This window comes from Ceratotherium simum, chromosome 10 (genome assembly GCF_057802395.1).
Source record: "Ceratotherium simum simum isolate JZ-2026a chromosome 10, ASM5780239v1, whole genome shotgun sequence".
Lineage (NCBI taxonomy): Eukaryota > Metazoa > Chordata > Mammalia > Perissodactyla > Rhinocerotidae > Ceratotherium > Ceratotherium simum.
In genome coordinates, this window is record NC_141909.1 from 19033698 (window position 1) to 19055656 (window position 21959).

The window sequence follows — 21959 nt, forward strand, 5'->3', positions numbered from 1 at the left end:
AGCCAAAATTATCTTTATAAAACATTGATTAAATTGTATCATCCTCTGCCTACAGTCTTTAAATGGTTTCCTGTCCCACTTAGAATAAAATATACACTCCCTACAAGAGCGTATCAGACTCCCCTTAATTTGGCTTCGGTCTTTCTGTCCCCTTCACTGATTCTGTTCCAGCCACATGGCTTTCTGTTTGTTCTCTGAATACGATAACCCTAATTCCTGCCACAGTCCTTGAATGTATTATTCCCTCTGCCCCAAACACAATTCTCCCAGATTTTTCAATAATTCTTCTCCTCATTCAGTATCAACCCAAACATTCCCTTTGAGTAGCCTCCACTAGCACAGTCTTCTTAAGTACCTACCCCACCTCATCCTGCTTTGTTTTCTCTAAAATGTTTGTCATTTACAGTTATCATATTTGTTTGTTTGTTTTTTCTTAGAATGTCAATCCCATGAGAGCAGAATTGTATCTGCTTTGTTCCTCTGTAACCTCAGTGCCTTGTGTAGAACCAAGCCCATAGTGGGAACTGAATAAGTATGGTGAAATGTTTTGAATAAATTAATTATTAAGACATTTAAAAAGTGGTGTTTTCAAAGTTAAATCCTTACCCATTTGTTTGGTAACTCTAATTGCAGAGGTTACATGGTAGAAAATGAGGTGCTGTTCAATGGCAGGCCAAGAAGAAAAGTATTTTGGGGCTAATGTATGGAGCCAAGTTTTGCTAATAAATATGGCTGGCTTATTTTCATATACTTACATATGGAAAAAAAAAAGACAAGAGGAACATTTGCTTAACTCTGGGATAAGAGATGGCATTTTGATAGTACACTAACAAATGCACTTAATATCCATCACAATAAAAAACAGATCAAGTTTTATCCAAACACAAATAAGTGATCCTCTAAATCCATAGATTGGATTCTGAAATGTGTTCCTACTTCTACTTCCTCCCTTGCCCCACATTACGCCCAAATTAAGAAATTCTCACTCATGGAAGACAATTTTCTGAACCTTTTCAGATGCGACACTATAGTGGGCCCTTTTAACTGCCCTTTGATATTGACAGTACAATAGCCACCCCTGCCAGGGCACACATATTATCAGCAGTCAGAAGTCTGGCAAAATCAAAAATTTCTCTTCCTCTCCAGGAGAGCTGGTTTAGGAAAGAGCATGTTCTAAGACATTAAAGGTGAATATTTTAGAGACACCTGTATAAAATATGACTTTCTGCTATCTTCTAAAAAAATCTAAATTTCAGACATATTATCCTAGTAGACTTTAAAAAGATAGATCTCAAAGGTAGCATTTTATTTGATATTCTCCTGTAACCCTAGAAGAAAACTTAAGCATGAATAATTGGAGATATGCACACGAATATAAAGATGAAAGAATGGGGCTCAATTTAACACAAGAGCTAAAAAAAGTGGGATTATTTCCCTCTGCTACCTTGAAAAGGGTATGGCTTTGAAACCTATGAAACAGGAAGGGAGAAATGTTATGCTGAATGAATCTTTCTTCTCAGAGTTTTTATAAACACTATATTTTGAGTATCTACTTAGTTCTTTGTGAATATTTTTTCTCATATCTGTGCACTCTTTCCTATAGAGCAGCTCCATCCTTACCTATAACAGGGTTTTCCATCTGTTTTCTCATGTATATATTCCACAAAAACAGTCTGAATGCACACCCACGTGACACATATATTTATGTTTCTAAACTACATGCATGTGCCATTGCATTGTTACATATTTTATACACCTTCCTACAACCAAAAAAAAAAAATTTAACAGAATGAGATAGAATAAATATACACTGAAGTTCTACTTTTCCTTCCCGCCCTCCAGTGGGTCAGCTTATGCACTCCCTGGGCAACGCTTATCCCACTTTGGAGACCACTAAGATTTTGCTGTGTCTCGATGAGAGGAACTGAATAATATTAAAGCTCTTTTGATTTTATGATCAATTGTGCCCTACATTATTCCAGTTTTGAATAATCTAGATCTACATAGCATATTATAGTGCATAATGCTGTGAGGTGCCACCTAGATCAAGGCTTTCGTTCCTCCAGCTGCAGGTAATATTGTTGGCTACTGATGTCTTAGTTGGTGGTGACTCCGAACTGAGATAACATACCTCCACCTTCACCCCTGTAGCCCTCATCCAAAGACTGGTCAATGTAGGGAAATAAAGACCCATCTCCTTGTCTCAATTCACGACCCCCTGAAAGAGCTCTCCCAGCTCCAGAGTTTGTACTGGGTTCAGATGAGGCTTCTGTTGCAGCCACAATACAGTTTGATTGCTCCCTCTGTACAGCGCGACTTCCTCCAGTCCTTTTCAGATTGCAAGGGCACCCTGTCATAAATCTCCTGCACACAAATATCTGGCCCAGAGTCTCTTTTCTGGGAACCCCCAACAAAGACACATAAACATCAGCAGATACTTAAAAATTTAGTTTGCTTAGGTGTTGAGTTCCTAATAGATTAATTATGAGCAACTGGAAATTCAAGAATTAAACTCATATCCCTAATTTCCCTGAATCCTAATTAGGTTTTCACTGAGTCAAGATTTATGTCACCTGGAGTTCTTTTTTTTTTTATTGTTATGGGGCAGCAAGTTTCCAAAAATTTGACAGGAAGAGTCACTTCCCTCCCTCTGAGTGCCTGAGTGACATTCACTGATGGGCTTAATACTGTTGCTTCCAAGAATAGGCTTTCTCCATGCTGACCTCAGCCATTTTGCCCTAGGACCATAGGCTCTGGTCCAGCTTCCACTGCTCACTCTGACCCCTCCTTCACTGTCACTTCAGCTCCTGACTGAATCCCAAGATTACTCAGTTCCAAGAAATGTCTCAGCACTTGGCCCACTAGCAGCATAAGGCACCTGCTTACTTTACCTTGGAGGTTCCTCTTTGAGGGAATTGGTTTAACTCACTAGAGGCTGTGAGGTTTAACTTACTAGTAATCGTGACAATCCTTTTCTCTTACACTTTTCTCAATGGAACTTATTTTTGGCTCTGCCACCCAGGGTGAGTGCTCTGTTTTCCCAATGCACCAGTCATAGAATAAGCAAAGTAGCTATTATTGCCTCTTGGAGGGGAGAAATCTAGGGCATTGGCTACAGGCCCCCATGTCCTGCTTACATATCCTTTGCTCAAGATGTAGAGACTCTCGTAAAAACCGAATCTTAAGAAATAGCCCCACATAAACTTAAGTTTTGCAGAACAATTATGGGAAGCATACCAATGACCCTATAATACTTAATATCAATAAAAACTCAGTACTATGTTTAGGTATAGTTTCTGACACGTAATACTAGAAAGAAGTATCAACTATTCATACAAAGTTTTGTTTAGATAAAAATGAAAATATATGCACATATAAATTGTTATAAAAATACTAATAACCAGAAAAATAGTCCTTCTTACCCCAAACCTCAGTTTATGCAGAATGGAGGGTGATCTTTATAACATGTACCATAATATTTGTTTCTAAGTAATACAATAGTTCAATGAAATATTCTTTTGATCAATATCTTCATGCTTCATATGCCATGTATTAGCAGTAATATACTCACTTGATTAAATAATATTATTAAAGAAAAAACAAACATTTCATAAACATTAGGTAGATTATAAGATAACATGTAAAAGGTGGTATGGAAAATAAATATAAGACACGCATATTATTCATTTATGACTTAAATTTTGCTGAAAATGCAGCAAAAACCTTCATAGCAAGGCTCAGAGTTACCTGGAAGGTGACTTTGGCATCTTCCATGCTCTGCTATGTGTTGAAGTTAATGGTCACAGTAGTTCCTATGTCTAAAGTTTATTCTTTGAGGATGAAACTCATCCTGAGATTCTCATTATTTATTAAAATGCTGAGCCTGAGGCTCCTTTCGCAGACACAGATTGCCAACCCAATAAAACACTGCAGCACATTGACTCTATCTGAAAATCACTGAACCAAGTATTTCCAAAACCCTAAATACAAATAAGTTATTCCAATACTTAATTTAAGGTAGGATTATCAGACAGGATTAACAAATTTATTACATAAATGAAAAGTAACCACTATTATTTACCACTGAGTATACCAATAAATAGAAGGTCAGCACTTACCTGAATAACATGCTTCAGTTTATCAATAATCTGATTTATCACAGGATCAGCTCCTCTGACTTTGACTTCAGGATTTCCAGACTGGGCTTTGATCCCATTTCCAACCACACGCTGAGTATAGCTAACAAAGTGAAAAGTGAAAGATATATGACTTAGCAACCTGGTCAGAGTATTATCTGCCACAACTATTTGAACAGATTTGAGTTCCGAACTTCACTACTTTAAAAGAGTATATAACAATGTATCTTTTCTTCGAACAGAGCCTGGCACAGCTGTAATGTTTTTCCTGGTAAAATGCTTAGCATGCAAATATAGACTATTCTAATGTTTTCTCTCTAAAGAATCAACCAAAAATTAATTGTGTATTTAATAATACTTACCAATATACTCAAAGGAGGTAATATACATCTCACTTTGTTACCAATTCTTGTTGAATTAGACTTGTCTGAATGAATATTATCTGCATCAATTTACTTCATTTTATACAGCATATAGATGAGTCCCAATAATACTTTTTACATATTGGACTGCACAAAAACTATATATGTATTTTAATTGCTCAAGTCAAAATCATAAACATTATAGATAAACAACCAAAACCGGCAAAATCTTCCTGGAGAGGAAACAAAATCTGTTTTCATCAAGGTTCACCTAAGCAAGGTAAATCATGCTGTATGTAAACCGGTGGTTCCACAAGTGGTTAAAGTCATTGCAAATCACTACCTTCCCAAAAGGACAAGCATATAATGTCAACTTAGTATTCATAAAAATATTTAAATTTATCAGTCACAAAGATGTATTAAGTGCCTCTTACTATATTCAAGTCCTGTACTAGGTAACTGGGATTACATGGAGGTATAACACTCAATACTTGTCCTCACAATACTCATTATCTACCTGGGAATATAATGTATCAATTAACTTGTTCATTCATGCCTTCGTTCACTACATTTTACTTTACTTTAAAAATACTTACTAGATTCAAGCAATATAATTATCCTTATTTTCCTGACAGTGTGGTGTAGCATAAAGACAAGTGAACAGTTAAAGCACATCACTAAAAATGAAGAAGATGTTCAGTGTGCTATGGGGATAGCTAGAAGGAGTTGTTATGCCAAGTGAGAGGTTGGACAGAGTATCATCTGCCACACTATCTACCTAAATAAAGCATTGCAAAATCCACTGTATGGTCCCCAGTCAAAACACAGATTACAAGCATTCAAGAAATATTCTTGTTCTTCCGATATAATGATCTGAGAGTTGTGCTTTCTATGGTTTTCAAGACTGAGGCTAATTATTTAGTAAACGTGGATGTACACTAATTTTATGCCCTTTTAGGGAAGAGTTAGCTATACTTTTCTCTGATATCTGAGAAATTTCTTTATTTCAAGCACATCAACTAATGTTCTTTACTTCTAACTACTGCTATTATGAAGCTACATCAGTATTTTAATGGACTATCAGCTTTTTTTCCCTTAAAGAGCAATTGGTGAAACAACTTATAAAATTCAGAATGTTTCTCTGTCTTAATTTAATGCAGAAGAATGATGGCTTGAACATAGGTGGTAGACATTGAGCATATGGAGAAGTCCATTTGGACTAAGGCACTTGGGGAAAAACTAAAAGAGAAGTTATAGCTTGAGGTAGCCCTTGAAGTATTAAGATAAGAATAGATTATAGATGGTGTAGTTAATGCCAACTTCAGGGCAAAGGATGACATCCCAGAAGGGAAAAGGCAAAGGCATGTGAATAACACACACAGGAAAGAAAAACCAGGCTTTTATCTACAAAAGATGGTTACAAATGGGGGAAAGTAAGAGATAGGAAGCCACTACCTGAAGATTCCATCCTCTTTATGTTTAAGACTCCCCTCTAAGTAATTTGTTTGATTAAAATATCACAATAAAGAGGCCTCAGAGACTTTTCAGCAAGTATCTTCACATTGTGTTTAATGTAATTTTCCTTTCCTCTATTTGAGCAGAGTATCAGAACTATCCACATGCACCCTCTGAATTTTCTTCAGCAATGGAAACTCTTTGAAAAGGTAAAAGGAGGTTCCACAGTGGAGATGGCCTTACAAAAGCAGTTGAAGGAATATCCAGTTCTTCCCAAGATTGTGCACACACAAAAACCAATTTTAAAAAGTGGATCAAACAATTCCAAATTAGGTCTTTCTAATGATAATAAATGATAGAAGTCTTTGATATTGATAATATCAATGGGACATGACAAAATAATGATAGTAAAATCTTTTTATATTTAAAACAACCTTGAACCCACTTCTTTATGCAACAATAGAGCAGTTTAGAGTTCGGTATTCCATTATACATTAGGGACTTGGCAACATATACCAATAACAAATAGTAGAAGGAAAGCAACTATGCATATGCTATTAATGTGTAATAATGTTCTTTAGTTAGGCAGAACCCAAGTAAACTATAAATATTAGTCTTCTCTTAACTCTTTTGGAGGACTGTTATATTTTTCTTCCAAATATTTCAAGCATATTGCACATGTGTCTCCTTTATTAATGTGTTGATTATTAATAATGATGATAAATAATATAAATAAATAAATGGATAAATGCATGCCTATGATTCAGGCACTGTTTTAATTACTGTCTTTAGAGTTTGTCAGTTCATCTTCTTGGTAATCATTCATTGTGGCCACAAGAATGTGCTTTATAGTCTTCAAAGTACAGAAAGCTTAATTGACTAAAGGCATCTTCTGCTTTGCTATCTCTCCATCTGCCCCCCACGAATGACTGAGCGCAACAAGGATGCTAATGCAGGTCCATCTCTAGAAGACATGGGGCTCCTCTGATGGCCAATTTTGGCTCAGGATTCCGTGAAGCCCTTGCTGACCCTTCCTTAGATTGCAAATCATGTCAGTACGCTTCGACTCGAGCTTCCTTTCCTCTCTCCTTTACTCTGGGTCACACCTGCTTCATAATCAACAACTCTTCAATCCTTACACAGTTTCCTCCCCATTTTTTCCCATAGTCATTTCCCTTAATAAAATCCTCTCGTGTTTAATCCCTTTTTGGCATCTGCCTTGGAGGCCACAGGCTAATACATCATATAATATTTGTAGTATAATTATTCCCATACCACACACATCTGGGATCTGGGATCTAAATAGGTTAAGTAACGTTCCCAAGACAACACTGTTTGTTAGTGTGCAGCAAGGATATGAACCCAGGGAATGTGAGCTGCAAATACGATCACTCAATAATTATTAGTGAAAGCTCCAGAAACCAATAAATTAGAGATACAGTTAGCATGGTGCAAAGTGTTATTATTGTTATTTGCTTTAACTATAAAAGGGGATGTACTGTTTTTTTCAAAAATCTCCTCAATGAACAGTTGTATATTACCAACTGAAGAGTGAAGTAACAGTCGCTGGCAAGGTGAGAGGAAACTAACAGACCGCAAGTTTGCCGTAAGATTTTCATACATTTCTCTAGAAATGCAGACATATTGCAAGCAATGGAAACTGAGACTCATGTCTTAATTTTAAATAAGCTGTTACTTCATTCACATCATGGTTTATTTACAGACTATGAAACTTTCTTTTAAGATGCAGTAATGTTATTTCACATTAATCTGAAGGATTGCTTAGGTTTGCTCTTAACTATCACAGTTAATAACACACTTACAAAATTCTAAAGATTTAGATAAAACTTATATCAGAATTATAATTGACCAAGAATCTCATTCCAAACAAATATATTATTGAATATTTCAGGATCATTATTCTTATGTATCATTTAGGTAAGAAAACATGATGAAAAGTAGGACATTTAAGGTATTTCAAGTAAAATATAATTTATTAAAATCAGTTATTCTTTTCTGTTTTTGTAAGGTTAAGAACCACAATGCAATAGTGGTACATACAAACTAGAGTGGTTTAAATGTAAAAGATAGATGATACTACTCAAGGATATGGAGCAATTGGAAGCCTCTCCCACTGTGGATGGGAGTGTAAACTGATTAAAAAAAAACCCCACTATTTGACATGTATGCTAAAGCTAAAAATATCCTATGACCCTGGGCATATACTCAACCAAAAGACAAGTATAAGAATGCTCAGAGAAGTACTACACAAAATAGCACCAAACTGGACACACCCAAATGTCCATAAACATTAGCGTGGACAAATAAATGGTAGTATATTTTGTAATGAAATACTATATAGCAATGAGAATGAATGAATTACAACTGTACTCAAAATCTTATAAGCTAAATATTGAATGAAAGAAGCAAGATATGGAACTTACTCTACGATTCCATTTATAAATAGTTCAAAAACTAGTCAATGATGCTCTAAATCACCATAAGTGCTACTCTAGGAGACAGTGTCTAGAAGGTTGAAGGGGAATTCTGGGGTTCTCATAACAGCATGTTTCTTGATTTGAGTGTGGGTTACACAGGAGTGCTCATTTTATCTTAAAAAGAAGTATTAAACCTTACAGTTAAGATTGGGATACTTTACTGTATACATGTATTTTCAACCTAAATAAAACATTTATATTAAAAATTCCTTCTACTCTTTTTCTTAATGTGTATACAACAGACAAGTTTGCATTAAACTTTGTACAAACAAAAGATCCACATAGGCATTTTTAACATGGGCTAAATGGTTTTGTCATCACTAAATGAATAATTTAGGATCCTAGTTTGATATAAAAACTTACTGCCTGCAACTTCAATTTGCATGCAAAAAATATGGTTTCTAAATCAAATTTTTTCTAACAAAGACTTTTTATTTGAGTTTTTCTCATTATGAAATTTTAATAAATCATTAATCACTCTTTTTGCTCCTAAATGCACAAGTGATGGATAAAACATTTCAAGGATCCCTACAGAGGTTTCTTGACTTGAAAAATTGCTCACATTTCAATGAGAAGGAGGGAACAAAACACAAAAAATAGAGAGGCAAATTTTTTGTTAAAAAAGTAATAGACCCACCATCTGTGCTTATTTCTTCTAAGCAGGTCTGGTAATGGATGACAGCAGTTTAATAGGAATACGCGCTCCCCAAGTACAACTCGTTTTTCATTAACATGGAAAAAAGGCAAGCACTGATATATTTACATTCTATAAAAATGTTTTAAAATGATGATTAACAAGATTCCAGTTCTCCTTGTGTTCAACATATGAAATATGAAAAAGAAGTGCTCGTAAATCTATACACTGTATGTTACTAGGAAGTCATTTCTCCTAACTTTACTAACATTACTTATTTGAAACTCATGGTATGCCCTATTGGCTGATATTAATTCAAATTTATTTAGAATGCCGTAGGATTTGTTTCAGATTCACATCAAAAGTATGGCATTCTGATGTGTACTTCTACAATTTCAAGGGGAAAACTATCTGGAATCTGACCCTGGAATTTATTACAGATCAGTTAAAGTGGTATGTCTTAGAAGTCTTTGATAACTTCACTGGGACAGGATGTAAGAACATAATAATTGACAAGAGATGAGAAAAACACCTGATGAGGAGCTTTCTCTATTTACCATTATTGCCATCTCTGTTAGAGGTTGAAGACTGAGACCAACATGGGGACCACGTAGTTGTTGTTGGTGGTGGTGGCAGTAATAGTAGCAGCAGTAGTAGATGTTTTACTTTTTTGTTTGTTTGCTTATTACTTTTTGGTATGACATGGTTAGGTGACTATATATTAAAATTCATTTCATTTCCAGAGTCTTGAGTCTCTTAATTTCTAGGGGCAAAACACTGAGGTGTCTTTGGCTCTGGTAAATATGTTGCTATCTCGGGCTAAAAGGAGGTCTGAGAAGTATGCTGTAGGTAGTCATTCATGAACCACTTCTTCAAGAACAATTTTCCTTTCAAACCATTTCTGGGCCTCCCTTCCTGGTTCTGGTGTGAAATGTGAAAGTGAGTATACCAGAGGTTTGTTTTTTGTAAGTTTTCCTCAAAGACTTGGGCAACACATGATACTACTGCTAAGTGTTGCTTCATGGACATGCTTCTATAAAGCCATTCTCCCCTACAGTGAAGGTCTTAATCTTTGAACTCTCAGCACAGAAAGGAATCATATGATTGATTTTATGTGCCAGGTTTATGAGAATAACCTTTCATGGTAGGTAAGAGGCTTATATGGGATTTAGAGAATGCAGACATCTATAGAATCAATTCAAAATGATTAAACCTTTTGTGATTCCACCATCTCACTTCAATTGTTGAGCCATAAACTATTTTTTAAGTCAATCTCTACCATTTATTTGGCTTTATAATTATAGATAAATAATGTCTAAATTGGAGATCTATGTTTCTGAACTTAAATAATGAAGTCAAAATAAAGAAAATTAATAGAGACCTTACGATGGTCTTTATTTTTATTTATATATAACTAATTTCCTACTAGGGATATCATATTTTGTGATATCCTATGGATGACACTCATTAACATTATTTCCATAAGGTAATGTCATGCTTTGTATAGCAACCAACAAGGGATTTTTATCATATCACTACAATAAATCAAATAATATGTCTAGAAAGAGTTAGAAAACAAGAACTCATTGAAGAATGGATATTAATCAATCTTTACCCTAACTCTTCGATTGACAAGGCATACATTTGTACTTGTGCCATTATAATTACCCTCATTTGATTTAAAGTAACCATCAAATTTTAAATGATCAATTCTAACTATAATCAATTGCACATACTGTTAAATGAGTTATGAAATGTTATACTAACTTCCATTTTCCAAGACACACATTTCAAAATTAAACTCTTCTCAGTAAGATACAGGCTATCTTTCATGGATTTATGATGATTGATAATCACCACTTTGCACTGATTTTCTGTCTCACTTCACTGTTTGACATCAGTATAGGAAAGTAAATGCTATTTAGGGGATAATTATTATCTAAGTAGTAATAAATTAAATACTATTTTGAGCCAAAAATAAGTCTAAATGATTTAGGGTATAAATTTCATTTATTCAACCTTTTATTAGAGACATTACTAAATCCTAAATGTTTCTAGAATCTTACAGAGTACAGCTTTTTTTTTTTTTGTATTTTTTAAAATGCAATTGACAGCAACGTTAATTAAATTTCAGATACAAAACTACCAACTGTATCAAAAAATACCTTAAAATTAGTTGCAAGATACAATAATTCTAAGATTACCAACATATTATGCAAATGAAACACCCGGGTACTTCCTACCAATATGCAACAAAATAAAATCAGAGAGAAAGAATCTCTGAAATTCAGAGTGTATTAGTTTCCTAGGGTCACCATAACAAACTAACACAAACTTGTTCTGGAGGCCAGATGCCTGAAATCAAGGTGTCGGAAAGGCTTTACTCCCTCTGAAGCTCCCAGGGAAGATTTTTCCTCACTTCTTCCTAGCTTCTCGTGGCTCTCTATGATCCTTGGCATCCTTTGGCTTGTGGCTCCATCACTCCAATTTCTGCCTCCACTTTCATATAACCTTCTTCTCTGTGTGTCTGTGTGTCCTTTTCTGTAATTTATAAGAACACTTACATTGGATTTAGGGCTCACCCTAACCTGGCATGACCTCATTTCATTTCTTATCTTAATTACATTTGTAAAGACCCTATTTCCAAATAAGGTCACATTCTGAGGTTCCAGGTGGACATGAATTTGGGAGGAACACTATTCAACCAACTACACAAAGTATTGCAAAGAAATTGGAAGCTGCCTGAATGAAAACAAATTTTCCTTTGAACTTCAATGAATCAATAGACTTTGTATATAAATCTCTATCATTGAAGTCATATTCTATTTTCTTGAAGAAAAATTTTACTTACTATAAAATAAAGTTTCTATTTCACAAACACACCTCAAATTATAGCTTGGGTTTTTCCATTACAATTCAGTTGGCCTTAAGGAAAACATCTTAATCAGCTTTGGAAATTTTCAGTACACAGTATCTAGCATTTCTATATTTCCAATGACTTTTATCTTATTAGCAAAAATAAACAATGTTATTGATAATTTCCTATGCTCTAAATTCATACAAACGGGAAATATACCTTAAAAAATGTTCTATTCTCTTCTGAAGCAGCAACCCAATCACCTGCTCTGAATGTAAAAGTTTTCTGAAAGCTTTGAAGGCCTAGTTTATCATGAAGGTGTTGACAGCTAATGCTTTGGGGACCCATATAGGTGCACAGAATAAATTTGAATCACATTTAATGCTAATGTGGTAGCAAGATTGTGACAATATTCAAATGTGACTAATTTCATTAAATTAGCTACACTCATTAAGCTCAGCTTAGTTGTTCAAATTTATATAAATGCCTCAAAAGAAATAATTAAGCTCTTCTGTTTTCTATTTATTTTTTGTCAATGCTTAAGGGTGAAAAGAGATTTTAACTGAGATCATATTATTATTTTTTTATCAATCAGTTCTCTTGTTTTATCACCATGAGACTGAGGACTCTTAGCAGGTTGCTGAATCTAGCACTCTGCTCTCAAGAAGAAATACACCTATACCAGGAATACAGTACTTGGCACTCATCTCATGGCCTACAGCCTAATAGATTTTTTTGTCTGTCTTTGATGACAGTAACATCAATTTAGAGCTGGAAAGGGCTTTAGAGGTCATCTAGTCTAATCCAAGCATCTTTTAAAACAAATTAAGAAGTACATTTATTTCATCATTTTGTACTTATGCACTGTATATTTCTAGAAAAGTTTTTGAGACAGCTTTTAATAAAAGGCACAGACACTATAAGAGAAAGGGCAAAATGACAGAATAATGAAGGGAAAAGCAGGTGACAAGTATATAAGCAGACCTAGGAAGGAGACACGACACCTCAGCCTAAAACTTAGCTCTAAGCCTCTTTTTGGTGAAGGCCAAAAGAAAAGACAGAATTCAAATAGGTTTCATCGGTTAACAAAAGTAGTGTCTGCATATGTCAGCAGCCATTTGTTTGGCATCTCTAAACTCACAAGCAAAATGCATGAGTCTTTAAGTAACCGATAATGAACAATACAACAAAAATAATCTTCGGTAGCAATTTCAAAGCTTTCAAAGATGTAAGTACACATGACCCTCTCTTATATTCGTCTTTGTTAAAAGCTACCTATACGATATTAAATTGTAGTTCTGAGTAGCCATTTCTACTGGGACCTGGTTATCTGACTTGGTGAAAAATGTAGCCTTGGAGAACTTAGAAGAGCAGATGGTTAATATTTCCCTGAATTTATTTTTGTTTTTAATTGATATCTTATTCTACTACTCATAGAGAATATATTCTCTGGGTAATGTACTGAAGCACTGTAGAAAAAAATCTCAGGGTCAAAGTGACTTCAGTTAACCACAAAGCAGAGATTTGGTCTGAAGAATGGTAGTGTCTCCCTGTCCTACACAGCAAGTAGGAACACAGATGAGCAATTTACAAACACACACCAACGAGAAGGGGAAGGGCAGTAATAATGGTAAGATATATTTTAACTGATAGTTAATTAAATATTTTCTGATAGATTTATTGATCCTACATTTAATGGAATCATTTTCTTTTTCCTCCCCACACTTTTGGAAATTTGTAGCTTGTTATTCCATAAAGGAAATTATTTGACAGATGCAAATTTCAAAGTTTAAATCAGTCCCATTACCAGTGCTCTATGAATTGGATAGTCTTAATATGTGGTCCATGTATTTTTGGACTGGGGATGGGAGCCTGTGAAGAGATCCAAAAACTCTGCATTTTGTAGCTTTTATTATGAACGCTTCTCTGTCTGCTCTTATTTTAGGCATGATCAAATTAGGATATTTATGAAAACCAGGCATAATAACATAATAAGAACTAAATGGATTAAAAAATATATAGAAACATTTATATATATAACCTATATATTTAGATATACATTATATATATATATAGCACTGCTGCTATTTCTATATTTACTTTATTTATTTTCATTTTCAATAGTAAAAAAGTAAAGTTCCTGGGCCCCCTGGAAGAGATCTGAAGTTTTGAAAGATTTGTGAATAACTTTTCTTAACGAAAATAATCCTGCAGTAATTAGTTAGCATTTAGAAAACGATTAGAATTTGAACATATATCAGTTTTAATATCCAGTTTCAATCTTGTCTCCAATTCTAATTTAAAGTTCTGTTCAACAATTCCGTTTTGAATCTCAAAATAAAACTGATAGGTTTCAAATCATAGTTATTACCAAGAGGCAGGAGGAGGAGGTGGTGAGGAAATAACTAAGCTTTCAGTTTGTGCCTCATCTTAACCACCCACAGCCAAATTCTTACTACCAAATAGTCCTGAGACAATCCACTTATGTAACGATTTTAATTTGTGTCCACTTGCCTATATGAGAAAATTGCTTCTCCAGCTATTTCTTGGCAAACCCAGTTGTGTAGTACAGAAAACAGCTGGACTTAGTTCCCAGGCTAAACTATACGTGCCTAGGGACTTGTAGATTCCTAATAGTTGTGATTACCCCAGGAACACACTTGGTTGACTCACTATCTGAAAAATATGCATACACACAATGCAGGATGTTTCGGATGGCCTCCCGAGCCCAAATAGAATGGATGCTTCTGGTCCAGATGACCTAGAGATTCCACACCTCTAGGCGAATTTCGACAATCTCTCCCTCACTCTCTATGCTTTCCCTCCGCTTCCCCTCTTTCAGTCATTTAAACGATTTCTGTCAGGTCCCTCAGGGTTTACACACTCTGTCCTCCCTGTCTGAAAACTTCTACTGCTTTAGACTCTTTCCTCAGTCAGCTGCACTAAGTTTTAAGAAGATTTTTGCAGATGTGATTAAGGATTTTGAGATAGATTACCCCAGATTATCCAGGTTGGGTCCTCAATGCAATCGCATGTATCCCTTTAAGTTGAAGGCATAGAGCGACTTCTTTTTTACAGAAGGAAAAGGACACAGCAATGAGACCACAAGGCCGGGATTGGAGTGATGCTGGCACAAACCCAAGAATGCCACAAGCTGGAAGATGCAAGGAATGAGTCTCTCCTAGAACCACTAGAGGGAGCTCAGCCTTACTGACAATTTAATTTTGGCCCAGTGATACTGATTCGAACTTCTGACCTCCAGAACTGTGAGAGAATAAATTTCTGTGGTTTTATGCCACTCACTTTGTGGTAATTTGTTACAGCAGTCGGAAGAAACTAATAAACCACCAACTAGCGTATCCCTTCTAGGTTATTCTCTCTCATTGCACCTACTATTTGATAACACTTTGTTTTCTAGGATGCATATATCATTACTGTAATTAAGTAATTAATTGTACAATGATTTGTTTAATGCCTGTAATTCCCTTCCAGACTGTAAATTCCTGAGATCAAGTAATGTGTCTGTCCTAATCATCCTCTAGTTCCAGGGCTTGGCAAAATGCTTGGAATATGAGAGTTCAACACATACGCTACCTAAGCAAATTTATGACTGATACAAAAGTAAACTAAAAAATAATTTCAGGCAATAGTTTCTCTTATCCAGAATTGGTCCTTATAAAAGTTATATGAGTCATTTCTAAACATTCCTGAAATTGGTAACAAATCCCATGAATGTGTAATTTCATTTTAATGCTGATTTGGTCCAGTTTTAAATAGCTTCTGGATGATGGTCTGTACTAGAATCCCATCCAAATTCTCATTAGAAAAAAAAAATAAGAAAACAATTAGTAAAACAGAAAAAACAACACAAACAATACTAAAACTGACACTCAATATGTAGACTACCTATAAGGACAATTAAGTTAAACCATCTCATCCATATTTTATCTCACAAGACAGAAGAATTCCTTCCATACACAGATCATGTAGGACGGTAGCTGGCTCTCCCTAGCCTGTCACCTGGGTCACTCCTGCAGTATCCAGAGAATGAGCACCTATTCCTCTGCAGCTCCAGGCCCGCTTTCTGAGGGTCCAGGGACTAGCCACTCCCACATAGCTCACACCGTATAGACTCCCTAGGAGACTGAAGCTACAATAAAAGAACAAGATGCAGCAGGGGCCTGCCAGGCCAGGCATCATAGTTCCCTCAAGAAAAGCCTTGTTGGGGAGGCAGTAGAGCAGCCTGAGCGCTAGAAGTGATTTATAACCCGAGTGACTCAGGTCTTAATCACATTAGATTCTCAGCATTCATCTCTCCTTCTGCTGCTTCCCCCCACCCAAGCATGAACTCAGCCTCTTTTCCTTTCTTTCTCTTCCTTTGCACATGTTACTCATTGCTGTTTAGTATAATGGGATTTTAATGAAGTTTAGGGAACAATGGAGTGAGATTATAAAGTAAAACAGGAAACTACTGATAAACAAGTGACTTGCACCATGCCAACAGGCTATTTAAAATTAATTTCCAAATAAAATACAGCCTTCCTTTAGAATCTCTACCCAGAAGGCAGTAACATATATAATTTACAAACAGTACTCTTCCTTGCCACCACCCCTGTGCCCCACTATGTGTGCATGCTGAGTATGATAATATGTCTTGCACCTTGAACCAGACGGGATACATTAGTTATCTGTCTTAGCTTAGTTGAGCTATTCCAATAAATGCTTGCTGGCTACTGAGAGGAGCTGTGCATATCAACCTGCTCTCCCGTTAGATCAAAAAAGGAACTCAGCCATCATCTTGAAGGTAATCAAACAAACTAATAGAAAAGGGGTTATTTCTTTTTGATATCAAACCCTGATTTTGGTAAATATCACTAACTTCTAGAAAAAGAGAGTGGGGAAAATAAAACAGAAAACACACACATACACCCCCCACCCCCCAAAAATCATCCTGCAAAAAAAGGAAAGAGAACACCATGTTGAAGACTCAGGGGGAGAGAATATCCCTAAAAAAGATTCAACTGTTGAACCAGAAGAAATAGAAAATTGCTTTAGACACTTAACCTATGAAGAGTATGTAAAAAGGTAAGTCATTTATGAAACAGGAGATGAAAGTTATAATGACAAAATGGGCCCCAATGGTAAAATGGGAGATGGCTGAGATTAGGAGGTGTATATGAAAACTAAAATGCAATAGCAGAATTTCCATTCATAATGGAATCAGTGGAGAAGAAAACTGATACACTGGAAAGTTCCAGCAGTAACTGAATCAGAGCCAGGGGGAAAGAGAGAGACAAAATTATGACAGAGAAGGTGGTAGATGGAGTTGCCAGATACTAAAGTTTTGACTCAAGAGTAATTTGTGTACCTGAGAAAGAAACAGGAGTAACTCAATCTGAAACAATAGTCAAAGCTACCACTGAAACATGAAGAATAAAAGGACTAACCAGGGGCCGGCCCTGTCTTGTAGGCTCGTGGGTTTGGCATGCTCCGCTTCGGCGCCCTGGTTCATGAGTTTGGATCCCAGGCGCAGACGTACCACTCAGCAGCCGTGCTGAGGCAGTGACCCACATACAAAATGCAGGAAGATTGGCACAGATGTTAGCTCAGGGCTAATCTTCCTCAGACAAAAAAAGAGGAATATTGGCAACAAATGTTAGCTCAGGGCAAATCCTCCTCACCAAAAAAAAAAAGGTTAACCAGATTCTGGTGGTGGTAGTAGTGGTGAGGAAACAGTGAAGAGTTATCTATGTTTAGACAGAAACTAGCCAAACTCCAAAATCTCAAAAATAAGGAAAATATCTTCTTATATACAGACAGAAAAAAAAAACCAGTTCCTTACAAATAAATTATGTCAGGCTTGCTTTAGACCTTTCTTCTGCTATGTTAACATATTAGAAGACACGAAGCTTTTAAGAGAATAAGAATATAATCAAGAATTTTACACCTATCAGTTTGTCTTTACCAAGGTTGAATGCAAAGGGATGGCATCTGTATATATCCCACTGATTTGTCCTTCCCATAATAATTTACTCGAAGACATACAGGCACATATTGGGGAAAAATAATCAAAATTTAGTTTCAAGAATGAGGAAGTTGTGAATCCAAACTCCTGAAAGGAGACAATTGATTTAATTAACTATAAAGTTCATTTTACATATTTTATAATTGTTTACCATAATATTTTTAAAGTATAATTATGAGAAAAAAATAAATATTTAATAAATGCAACTATATTTCACATTCCAAGTTATACTACTAGATATTGAGAATTGTTAGGGGCAAAGGGAAGGAAAAGCATTCTACATCCCTCATCTAACACTGTATGAGCTCAAGAGATAGCATTAAAAATTCCTGTAGGCTATACTCAAAGTGACCAGATTCAGACCACAGGTGACACCACCTCCAAACTTCCAACACGACCACTCTAGTCTAGGCCACACCTATTTCCTCACCTGATTATTACCAAAGCCTCCTAATCGGTCTCCCAGCTTCTGCCACTGATCCCCTCCGGCTATTCTTAACACAAGGGCCAGAGAGGTCGTATTAAACATAATTCAGACCCTGTCACTTCTCGCTCAAAACCTTTCAATGGATCCCATGTCAGTTAGAAGAAAAGCCAAAGTCCTCACAGTGGCCTACAAGCCCCTCCCTCCATGATCTGCTTCTTCTCTTCTATTTCTCTAGCATCATCTACTACTACTCTTCCTCTCCCTCATTGTGCTCCAGCCACACTGGCTTCCATGATAATTTTCAGGGTGGCTGTGAGTACTAAGTGAAGCCATACATGTATATTGCCAATAATAAGGCATTTTAACAAATATTAGTTACTATTATTTTGATCTATAGAAGGAACATAAAAATATTCGTTTTAGGATACTTCATTTTTCTCCAATTGTAGATATAAAGGAGATATACAAAATAAAAAAACATTGAGATTAATACTTTTGAAATAAGAAGTTTAGTTACTGCTTATAAGAACATTACCCGCAGATAGCTCATATTATTACAGAAACTGCTTCAAAATAATACAAAATCCTGAGTAATTCACTAGTCTAGTTAATTGTATTATGCCAATATCAATTTCTTGGTTTTGATAATGCACTGCAGCTGTACAAAATATCATTGGAGGAATCTGGATAATGGATGTATGGGGTCTCTGCATTTTGTTTGCAACTTCTTGTGAGTCTATAATTATTTCAAAAAAAAAGTTAAAAAAATGTAATCCAAACTGAAATCCTAGAGAACATGATTCAAGAAGAAAAAGAGAAAATTTGCAAGACAAATTAAAGAAGGGAATGTCTTAGAAACAGTGAATTTAATCCTTCAAAATGGAACAATGGGGAACAAACATAAGAAATCTTATCAGAGGAAAAACATTTTTTAAACAACGTGATTAAATGAAATACAAATTTATTGCTGAAAAGAATCCTATTAAATTAAGCAGCAGCAACCCTTGCAGTGACACTGTATCAGAAGTTTTTCAAAATCTCATTCTTTTTAAAAATAAGGTTTTCTCTTTAACATACTTATTTAGTGGCTCTACCAAGTATTAATTACCATTAAAAAGTACCTTATTGTATGCTAAGAGCAGCTATAAAAACAAAGGTTACTATTCTTGGAAAATGCAAACCCAGAGAAGACATGAAATTGTCAAGGCTAATTAGACTCAAATAGGAGAGGAAAGATTGCAAACACGGAATGAATATTTTGCTTTATCCAGACAAAAGGGCAGCCAATAAAGGACACACACCACCCATTACTCAGGGGACCAAACCTTAGAGACACAAGTCTGACATTTCCTATTTTCTTTAAAACAATGCTGCAAATCTCTTGGAACCCACAGCAACAACCTTGGAGATTTGAGATTACCTGATAATTTCGGAACTGATGTTTGACATAACACTGACATGTTGAATATTTTCTTTAGCCACAGGAGATCTCCAGCTCCAGAAATCAGAGTCAAAGGAGCATACACTCAATTCATTCTTTGTTATTGAGTGGTTTGTTTTTGCTAGATAATTTATAGAAAATTAGCACAAAATGACAGCTACGATATGGGGTAGGAATACCAAGCAGATGAGAAACTTCAATATTATTACCAACACAAGGTAAGAAGGGCAGTCAGCAAATAAAGGTCAAATGAAAGAATCAACCTAAGTTTCTGTGTAATGTCAACTCTGAAATGCTGTTTCAGCAAAAGTCTGGGCAAAGAGAGTTTGGTTGCTTTTTTTCTTACTTGGGCTGTACTTTGAAATTCTCCATAGCTGAAGATATATATACCATTATCAAAATCCTAACAAATTTTCATTACTTTCGACTCAATAATTTAAATTTTACCATGGTAAATAAATCAACAGAAGACTGGTCAAAATACGAGGACAAAGAAATTCATCATAGCATTATTTTGGTGGGCAGAATTAAAAACAATAAAAGTATACATAGGTGAATTATGGCACTTTCAATCTAGGAAATCTATACAAATGTTAAAAATTATTTATAAAGAAATTGACATGGGGAAGTTATGGCTGTATTATGTTAGGGTGACAAAAGCAATACTAAAACTTTATGTAATATTACCTCAGCCATATGATAATTATTTGTAACTCTAGAAAAATTAATAACACATTTTCAAGTTATATGGTGACTATAAAATTTATTGTCCATACCAGGGCATTACTAAGAGTGAAAGAGGGACTACTAATAAATGGTTGAGGACAAGAGGCTTAAATTGAGAATCTCCTGGAAACACAGGACATGCATCATCCTACTTATTTTGTGCCTACTATCTTCCAGGCAGGCCTTCAAGTAGTTTGTATATTTAAACTCATTTAACCCACATGAGAACACAGGGATATGCATAACATTATTATTCACATTTTATAGGCGAGGAAACTGAGGCACAGAGACATTCAATAACTTGTCCTGATTTGGTGAGTTTGAATTTAAGTCCAGACAGTCTAGCTAAAGAGTCTATGCTCTTAATCACTATGCAAAATAATGCTTCCTAGAAATACTGGAAGGAAACACACCAAAATACTAAGAGTGAAGACTAGATTTAGATACATTTTTTATGCCTTTTTAAAAGATTCAAAATTTTCTAGATTGTCTATACTAATTGCATATCATTTTTAACGTAAAAACTATTTTAAATGAATCAGTAACCTTGATATAAAAGAAAAATACTGCATCTATTTGTTTCCCTTTTGGTGTAAAATAAACTATAAAGTAAGTGATTGTGCATTAATAAATTAATATCTTGAAACCATTTCTTGTTTTATTTTCTTAGTTATTTGCTGATTTTATAAATACAATGTCACTAAATTTTCTTTTTTGTCCCTCTTTACAAATGAGTGAACTCACTGGAGTTATTAAGAATGCCAAGCTGGGGATGTTTTCTCACAAAAAAATAGAAACAAAAACAAATTTCTCAGCATCTTTCTTCCACGGGCCTCGTTATTTTTTTTAAGCCACTTTGTTGAAGTGTGATTCACTTAATGAGTTTGGGGATAACTATACTCCCATGAAACCATTATCAAGGCCATAGACACATCCATCACTTCACAAAGTTTCCTTCCACCCTGTTTATTATTATTTGTGTGTTTGTGGTAAGAACATTTAGTAGAAGACCTACACTCTTAGAAACTTCTATGTATACAATACAGTATTGTTAGCTATAGGCACTATGCTGAATAGTAGATCTCCAAAACTTACTTATCTTACATACTTGAAATTTTGCACCCTTTGACCATCACCTCCCCATTTTCCCACCTTCCCAGCCCCTGGAAATCACTATTCTGCTCTCTACTTCTATGAGTTTGATTATTTTAGATTCTACATACAGATGAGATAATACAGTATTCGTCTTTCTGTTTGGATCATTTCACTTAGCATAATATCCTCCAGGTTCATCCATGTTGTCACAAATGGAAGGATTTTTATCATTTTTATGGCTGAATAATATTCCATTGAGTATATGTGTATGGGTATATATATCTATCACAACTTCTATATATC

At 35.2% G+C, this 21959-nt stretch overlaps 1 protein-coding gene across 1 annotated transcript in view; it reads right to left on the minus strand.

The window, feature by feature from the left end:
- The window catches only part of GPC5 (glypican 5), a 1279398-nt gene that overhangs the window by 861544 nt on the left and 395895 nt on the right, over positions 1-21959 (minus strand). The window contains exon 6 of the mRNA XM_087435760.1: positions 4119-4239. Within this exon, the coding sequence (XP_087291886.1) occupies positions 4119-4239 (121 nt within the window). The remainder of the gene's footprint in view (positions 1-4118; positions 4240-21959) is intronic.